Source organism: Aulonocara stuartgranti, assembly GCF_965226115.1.
Source record: "Aulonocara stuartgranti genome assembly, chromosome: 12".
NCBI lineage: Eukaryota > Metazoa > Chordata > Actinopteri > Cichliformes > Cichlidae > Aulonocara > Aulonocara stuartgranti.
In genome coordinates this window covers 3,188,488-3,197,743 of record NC_138948.1, presented here as the reverse complement: position 1 = coordinate 3,197,743, position 9,256 = coordinate 3,188,488, and the positions used below count along the sequence as shown (strand labels likewise).

The following is a 9,256-nucleotide window of genomic DNA, read 5'->3' as shown; positions in this document are numbered from 1 at the left end:
TTTGTGGGAACATCGACTCCGGGGGAGATTGTTCTGAAAAACTGTAGAATGATGGACTTCAGTTCCTTGAAAGTGGCAACAGTTGCTTCTCTCATGGCTGATGTTTATGACGTTTATGGAGGGTCATTCTGATTAATGATTAATTAATCAAGTGATTTCATTAGTAGCACTTGGTTGCTTACTCTTTACATTTCAAAATATAAATAATAAAAGTTGCATAATCTTTAGATTGTATATGTTTAAAAATTTAATATACAAAAAGCTCTCTTACTTGCACACATTCAGAAAAAGTTAATGTGCTACGGAAAATGGCATATGAAATTTAAAATGTAAAAATAATGACACCTTCTGACAAACTGAGACTTAATGCCATTGAAAATTTTATTGTGATATCTGATAGTTTACATTAGAGTGAAAACAGACATGTGACATGGCTTTAATAAGACAGAATGCAAAGCAATGTAGTCAAATAAAAAGCAGAATATTTGCTTTAAAATTTAGGAAGAAAAAAAAAACAAAAAACAGGCACGACATCATAAATACAACATGCTTTTAGACCTCAAACTGTAGTTTAACAGTCCTAAGAAAAGAACTTGTACAGTCTTTTCCCCGTATACCCATCTAGCCTTTGATCAACATCCTGTTTAGACAGTAACAGAGCGCAAAAAGTAGGTAGCCAGTGCCACGATAACAACAGAACAACAATAAAAAGTAAACAGTTTTCAGCAGCAAATATCTACATTTTTCATCCAGGCTGCTTTGACGCTGTATTTCAGAGAATCAAAACATTCTACAGAAAGACAATGTCATAGGTGACAGGTTTTCTACTCTTTGATTTTGGTATCGCAGTCGAATCTCCAGGGGCCCATCGACCGTGGCCCCTGGCTTCGTTCCTGCCCGCTGACACATGACACTGATGCATTCGATAGAGCCTGGGTCTTTATTTGGTACGCACTGGCGGTGACACTGGCAGCTGCTTTTTGTTGGTTCAATTTTGACTGACTTATTGAAGGGAAGAGTACAGAGGCTCTGCAGTCGGGTCGCTCCCAGAAACTGCTGCTGCTGCCATGTGGAGGTCCTCAAGAGAAACTGGCTGTGTGCATGTAGCAGAGGGAAATCGTACAACTGTGTGTGTGCATTCAGTAATGATTCAGATAGACACAAACAGTCCTGTAAGGTAGATTTCTTTCCAAATTTTGCTACCGGTGCTGGTCTTGTGAGACTGAGTGTGTGGAAAGTTCACAGAGGTAAACCAACCTAAAGGCAGGGGCTGTGGCATTGTTATGTTAATGCAATCAGACTTTGCTGTTTTAATAAAAGCTCATCATAGTTCAGGAGCTGCAACCTTCGAGCATCTAACGATGCATTCATGCGTTCATGTGAACATCTAATGTTTGTAGCTTTAAACTGACCAAATCTCACGACATGTGGAAGAAGACATGGCTTTAATGCAATGACTGTTTTATCTGATGGCCTTCCAGTCTGTAGTTTTCCAGCTTGTTACCAGGAAATGGAAAGACAAGCTAGTTCTGGCTGAAGGACCTCAAATCTTTCACATCATCTTTCAATACTTTAGAATTTGGACTCAAAAACAGGCCATTAAAAGTTTGATACGACATCCGCAAAGAAGTTTGTTGCACCTCTGAGCACACGCCCAAACGATGCTACGGGGTTAACTCTTGCAGCTGCGCTCAACACTCTATGCATTAAGTTGTTGGACAGACCTGCAAATTCTTGCCTGCATTTGACAGGCCCTGCGTGTCCTGCAAAACATCGAAAGGATGCAGCACCAGAACTGAGATGTGACTAAAACAGGCTATTATCATCAAAACAAGCCATTCGATCAAATAGATAAGGGGAGTAACAGTTCACTTTTACACAAAAAAAGAAAAACACCACGAGAATGAATACGTTCAAAAAATACAATCAGATATTCACAGCCAGTGTTGCCGCAAACTAATGACCTCCGACATAGCTGCCACAGGGTGCATTTCTACACCTGAAAGCCCTCAGCACAGGAGACACTGACTGCGGTGGCCAAAGGGTCTTGGTAAAGGCTCTCCCTGCGACATGGTGGGAGATTCCAGCTCGCCCTCAACGTCTACATGGCTCAGCAGAGACCTAAACACCGGCCCTCTAACGGGCTCTTACCACACAAGCTAAATAAACAAGCTAACAGAAAAAAAAAGCAAACAAACCAAACGGGGGATAAATCACTTCCAAACAAACTAACCTGGCTGTCAACCTCGCAGATCAGCGGGCGAGACAGCGAAACCAAACAGCTGTGAAAGGGAAGAAAAAAAACACACAAGGAAAACTCAAAAAGGAAAGAGGGGAAAACTGAGGAAGAGAAGGTAAACATTCGCTTTGGTGTGCAGGCATGCATGTGGATTAACACACATGCATGTATGCGCACACGCCAGACACCACACAGCCAGAGGTACGGTGAACAAAAGTGCTTCAAGTAGGGGAAGTAAAAGAACTAACCCAGTAGAAATACGTATAAAACCTTAAATATGTTACTTTATGTACAAAAACTGTAACACGGGCCAATATCTTAGCTGTTTATGTATTTATATTTCAAGTAGGTATCACTGCTAACTATCAAGGGTTTGCATTGTCATAGTTTTAGGTTAAAAGGTCGTGTGATCTGACTGACCTTGCCGGCAAAGTAATCAATCACTGCTGATTTTTTTTTTTAATTTTTTTTTTTAAAATCTCTCCCATCGTGTCCCACCCTGCCCACACCATCACCTGCCCACACCATCACCTGCTGCCATCTTTTTAATCCCTCTGATTAAAAAGTCCAACAAGTCCCGGGCAACCTCTTCCTCCTCTTTGCTTTACTCTGAGAAATAATATACTGAATATCCATCTGTTTTTGCACCTTTAAATCTGAACGTAGAAAATATATGTGTGTATATATACCAAGTCTCTGTTATCCATAGAGCTCTGAGGATTTTGGTGAAAAATGTTATTTCGAGGGCTACTTCTTTGAACCAGGAAGGGGGCGAAGGGAAGGGGAAGACACATCGGTTCACATGAAAGTTTTCAGAGTTATGCACTGCACAACAGAAGGAAAAATAAAAGAAAACAAGTAGAGGGAGGCCGTTCGTGTTTTGAAGAGGCACAAGATTCATACGGCTTGGAGGCAAATCACAGATGCTGTCCACAAAGAGACGATTCATACGCTCCGAGAGAGAGAGAGAAGGACGTAAAGTGCAAAAGATCTAGAAGAACGGGGCGAAGCGGCGGGATTTCCAGGATAGCAGCAAAAAATTGGAAACTACTTTGTGGTGTGGAAGAAGTGAGAGGAAACCTGGAATTTAAACAAAATGAAACCAAATTTCCTCAAAGTATCTAACAGGCAGCTGCTAAGCATACCAGAGTCGACGAAGCCCTCCTGCTCCAGCTTCCTTTCCATCTCCAACAATCTGTCGTTCATCTGTGAGAAGGCCATTGGGAAACGAGAGCGAACAAACATTTTGCCTCCAAACCGCGATGGACCAAACGCCTCTGCAAAGTGCAAACGAAGTCGTTCAAGTATGCCACTGTATAATGCATGACCACACACACACACAAAATGCATATATACACACAGTAATATGCATATATACATATGTGCGTGACAGCAAATATATATATATATAGAAACCATGTTCCAATATCGACGTACTACGAACATTTTCATAGTATTTATGGATATGTAATCATAGTATGTGTATTTATATTCATATGTAAGTGTCTCTTATTGTTTCATTACCAGACAATGGGATAATACACTCTGTCATCGTGTTTTATGATGTGTGGGCACTGATGGAAGGATCCCCAGTCTAATAACCATTTCTGCTCCTTTTTCGTCTTTCACTCGTGGTACTGCTGCAAACTGGGACCAGCCACAATCGCAATTAGCCAAACACTACAAATATGTATCTATAGATCTATGTATACGTATATATATACCCATTTATGTCAAACGAATACTAGGTGCTGCTTTCAATGCTTTTGGGTGCTGAAAAGTACCAGAAAGAGGGAAAAAGAAAGTCGAAAAAAAGGGTAAAAACAGAAAAATATCAGGTATAAAATTCCACAATACTGCAAACTCATTCTTTGCCTCTTTAAAAAAGAAAAAAAGAAAGAAAGCAAGATGCTGCTACATATTTGCAACTACGATAAACTCCCTTTCCCCCTCTGCTCCTCACCCATCCCTGATTACTCATTTGGACATTAGCAAAGAAAAGCATGCTCAGCTAGAGGCAGAGATACACCAAGCCGACAAAATGAATAAACACAGACTTGACAGGGAAATAAAATATAATGCTAACCAGTAACATCCATCGGCTGCCAAACCAAATCTTTACCAAACCCGACGTTAAAACTGAAGCAAATAACATTAAAATAACCAAAGTCATCCATCAAGAAAAGAAAGAAACGTCCTCTCGGTGAAGTCTCTCTCTTCCTTCGCATAGTGGTCGACACGTCACCACAATCACTTGTAAGCGTGTTTCGGTGGGGCGGCGGCGGGTTGAGAGTGGGCGGGGTCGATCCCAAAAGCTCTGGGGAAGTAACGGCGGGACTCACATGACGTCGTTTTTCAACGAGTCGCTCCACTCGGCGGTCGCCGTTTGTTCACTTTCACAATGAGCAGGTGGGTGCGTGTGCACGTGGAGAAGGCGGGAAGGTGGAGGTGTTTGATTTTTTTAACTGTTAGGAAAGTGTGGGGGCTGGTGGAGGGAGGGCCGGACGAGCGCCCTCCCCCTGTAGTTCGATAAAGAGCATTCCCAGGTCAGAAAAACAACAACAAAAACAAGAAAAACAAACGGAGAGGCGGAGCGTCACTCCCACCCGTTGTCCTTGATCATGTGAGCCAGCTCGATGATGAACTTTCCCTCTTTGTACTTTTGACTGCTTTCAAACGCGTGCTCCTGTTAAAAGAGGAAAAACATCAGAGAATCAGTCAGGAAAAAGAAAAACACATTATCAAACAAAACGAGTGACAGTGGGAATACAAGTGGAAAAAGAGCAATAAACAGCTGCTCTTCATATCTCAGTGGCTCATCTGTGCTCACTTTACTTTTCTCCTATATCGGTGCATCTTTGTAACCATCACCGGTGCATCATATAGACTAACGTGCTCTGCAGGGACTGCTGATGTAAATTAGCAGCTTTGCTAAAATCTGGCACGCTTACATCTTCCGTTTTTTGTTTTAAAATAGTTATAAAAACACACAAAAAGACAGAAAGACTGGCGATTTTGTCCCAGCCCTTTTTTATATGGAGAACATGGGAAGCGTAGAGGCAGCATTCAAGCATCCAAGATGAACACATTGATGTAGCACTATCACCATCTATCACATCACCGTCAGAGAACAGCAGGGCTTTGAGAGACGCAGAGAGAAATATGAGAAATATTTCCTCCGGTGTCCAGATCGCTTCGTTCAAAGGTCTAAACTTCCAGACCGGCAGTGCATCTCGTTAAGTGCTGTATGATTTCCGGCATATGTCCCGGCCCTGCTGAGCTCCGGGAGACTCGTGCGAGTCTGCTTCTGTGAATATTTGCTCAGCCTGGTTTGCCTTGTAAACCAGTCCTGCTCTGCTTTGCTTGCAGGGCTTTTCGGAGAATCTCTAATTGTTTTTGTCACTGAAGCAGCAGCTTTAAGTGAGTCCCTGTCTTTATACCGTGTTCAGTTATTTTACACCCTTCTATACTCTTTTCACACAATTACCAGGACAAGCCTCTTCAAAACGGCCTGACATTTAATCACTGTAGACTCTCAGAGGTACCAGCCTGGCTGTCTGCAGCCAACCTTTCGGCACTGTAATTATCTTGCACACTTGGATACCACAGAGTGTTCAATCTCTGAGCCCAAACAAAAACCTGAGTATTTAAAAAAAGAAAAAGTGTCACAGTTTCTTTAATGAGCATTGCTTTAATGAGAGCAACCTCGTTGCTCTCATTAAAGCAACTAGCAGAAGCAGAAACTAGAAAAACCACACAGATGCAAAACAACAAAGCAGCAGCCTTAAGTGATCCATCAAGACAGACGGGGAAAGTTTAAATAGCAAATTACTTACATATTTCCAACCAAGGGTGGTTTTACAGTTTTCACAGTAGATATCAGCCACAGCATGTAAACCTGTGAGGAGAACCCGCTCCTCTGCTGGCCCGCAGCCGACATTCACCCTGTAAGGAAGGCAGGGAGATCAGGAAAGGTCACAAGGGTCAAGGAAATTAAAGCAGAGCATAAATAGAGGCCCTGTGATTAAATATGGTAAATGGCCTGTATTTGTACAGCGCTTTACTTAGTCCCAAGGACCCCAAAGCGCTTTACACTACATTCAGTCATCCACACATTCACGCACTGGCGATGGCAAGCCACAGCTGCCCTGGGGCGCCACCGGGCCCTCTGACCACCACCAGTAGGCAACGGGTGAAGTGTCTTGCCCAAGGACACAACAACCGAGACTGTCAGAGCCGGGGCTCGAACCGGCAACCTTCCAGTTACAAGACGAACTGCCAACTCTTGAGCCACGATCGCGCCTAAATCTACCTAAACCATTTTGTATAGACCGAATCTTATTTTCTTGCAGAAAGTTTCAGGAGTGAAAGCAACGCAAAGATAAACGTGTTAAGAATGACTCGACGCTGACACTTTGCTCTTAGTTTGCCCCCAAAATCTTTGTTGTGTTGTTAAATCCTCTGCTTTAAATTTACCAGGTAGGGACACATCAGCTCTACAGACGTCAGCCTTTCCTTGAAAATACCACGAACCTTGGCGTCTTACTTAATTTGCTGACGAACTGGTATTGCCGCGCAGAGGTGCAGCAACCTGTGACGGTGTGAGAATATGTAAACGTTCACGTCTACCTCGGCTGACCTGTACTGTCAGCGAGCTGCACGCTTGGATTTGTTGGCAGATGTAGACACAAGAAAGAAAAGCGCCTGATGCTCAGCCTCATGAGGAGAAAGGCAGACACGTCTGATAACTCACAGCAAAACAATCCAGGCAGACTGACTGGACTGCTTTTTGTGGTGAACTGGCCCTTTAAAAACGCTGCGCTGCAGAGAAGTTTGAGTGGCGTTTTAATTAAACGAACACGTCATAAGAAACACACTCCTTTTGAAATTATTATATGTAACCAAGCAACCGGTAGATGTCTGCAAACCTTTAGTTTTTTTCCCTCCACCACAAATGTTTCTGTTTTTCAGCCTGAATGTCTTTTTACCTGCAGCGCACCATAAGCTTCGTCTCAGGGGTTCGGTTGCTTTCACATTGTTCGGAATCATTTATTCAGACGCTCGTAGACTGCTTCTCTCATTCGATTCATTGTGACAGGTGAAACAATGTAATTCAGAGTCGGGTGGCACGAAGCTGCTGAAAAGCAACACTGTCTCAAAATGTCTCGGGGCTCTGGGGGGCAGAGGGGGGCGGCTTCTGCGCGGTTCATTAAGACTGAGAGCAGAGTCCCAAAAACCAACCAACCAAGAAATAGACCGGTAAAACTTGCTCTCAGGTTCAAAGAGATGAATGCTAACCAGCTTTTTCTGCAGCACGGACTGAAACTCTGAAAGAATGGAAGTTCGTCCTGTGTTTACCGGTAAGAAATGATTTGTTTGTTTCCAGGTCAAATGATAAATTAATGACTGGACTCATTAAAACATGATTAGAAATAGTGCAAAAGCTGAACTGGTCGTGTGTGTGATCTAAACTGAAAACTACAATTATTTTGACATCGTTTGACCTGCAAAACACCAAATAAATCAGCGCTTGCTGGGCTTGGCTGCTGCAAACTGGAACCAGACTGTTTCTGAGTCACTATGGTGCCAGAAATCTGCAGTTCCTTTGAGTGTTTGTAGTTAAATTTTCTAGCATGCAATATCATTTTATGAACCCACAGAGGCCACCTAAAGGAGGTGTTTGTAAGCCAACTGTGGTGCAGTCTGCATGCATGACAGATCCATGCTCCGAGAGCATGAAAATTTATGTGCATCTCATGCTAACAGCTCTGGCTGCAGCAGTGCACTGATAAGATGCAGGTGTACAAAGAAGCATCCCGGCACAACATTTCCTCCTATGAACCTTCATCACTGGAATGTGTGCATCTATGAGGACATGGGGGTGGGAACTATTAATTAAAGGATTTGCTTTAAGTGTGCTTTTCCTGAACAGTGATTATGTGCGTGCATAAAGCATGTGCTGAGTAGAACTTATCAAAATAACTGTAAATGGCTACTCCGGCAAATTCTGCAGAAGTGAACGGGGTTAGTGGAGGTGATCGTTCCTCTTTCAGTTCAAAATTTTGGCCTGTGCAGTTAAGAAGAAAGTGCTTTCAACATTTCATCAGCTAACATGGTGTTTCAACTGATGAAAGTGGCAAATGTTGAAAGCAAAGTGGAGTGAAAGAAGAATTCAGATAACTGAACTGTGTTTTAAAGCCAAACTAAGCTATAGGTCAGACTGCTTATATGAGAAACAAGGAGGGTGAGCTGGAGGTGTGAGATTCATACTTACACTGAATTAAACAGATAGGCTCTTCCTTGACTGCCTTGAAATGACTGAAACCAGAGAGAGAGAAAAAGACATCATGTAAGTTGACATTAAAGAGCTGCGCCGCACCGCTGAGTTCAAGAATGTCAGCATCTGACGCCCCGGGGTGCTTCTCCCCCCTCGACTGCTGTGCATTCTTGTTCTTCCACCTTATCAACAGTCCTGCACAAGTTTGGCTGCAGGTAAGGAATAAAATGAGGCTCAAAAATGCAGAAGCCTGAGCAGATAAACAACACAGACAGGTCTATGAATAATGTGGACGTGAGAGCAGTAAAAACATTAGACCACATAAACAATGACTCAGTATTCACAAACTTCAGTTTCTGCTAAGTACTGCATGGACAGTCATGTAAGAAGAGGTCAATACTCTACTCAAAAGTAGAGTATTAAAGTACAAGTAGGGCTATGAGGAAACAGATGAAAGTTTGTTTTGAATAAATGGATCATATAAAATCAAGGTAAAAATCTAATGAGTCACATTTTTACAGTTTTTCCGCCTGCAATCTCAACATTTCAAGCTCCACTGTTGACATGCAGCTCCAGGTATTCAGTGCATCTGCTGAACAACAAAGCAGCTTTCACAGCAGTTGATAGAAGACTGATGTCTGAGGAATGCTGCAGTTTAACAGGGATTCACACACCCGCACACACACAGCTAATAATAACTACTTTAATCATCATCATCACCCCCAAAATGAGCTGAAAAC

The 9,256-nt window shown here is 42.7% G+C and overlaps 1 protein-coding gene across 6 annotated transcripts in view; it reads right to left on the bottom strand.

Moving 5' to 3' along the window:
* Positions 1–363: 363 nt before the first annotated feature.
* Positions 364–9,256, bottom strand: part of LOC309718378 (protein yippee-like 1) — a 30,667-nt gene continuing 21,774 nt past the window's right edge. For all 6 annotated transcript variants that reach the window (XM_082553532.1, XM_082553530.1, XM_082553529.1 and 3 more), the window contains 3 exons: positions 8,514–8,557; positions 6,076–6,184; positions 364–4,925 (listed from right to left, as the gene is read on the bottom strand). In XM_082553532.1, coding sequence (XP_082409658.1) covers positions 4,836–4,925; positions 6,076–6,184; positions 8,514–8,557 — 243 coding nt within the window. In that variant the 3' untranslated portion in view covers positions 364–4,835. The remainder of the gene's footprint in view (positions 4,926–6,075; positions 6,185–8,513; positions 8,558–9,256) is intronic.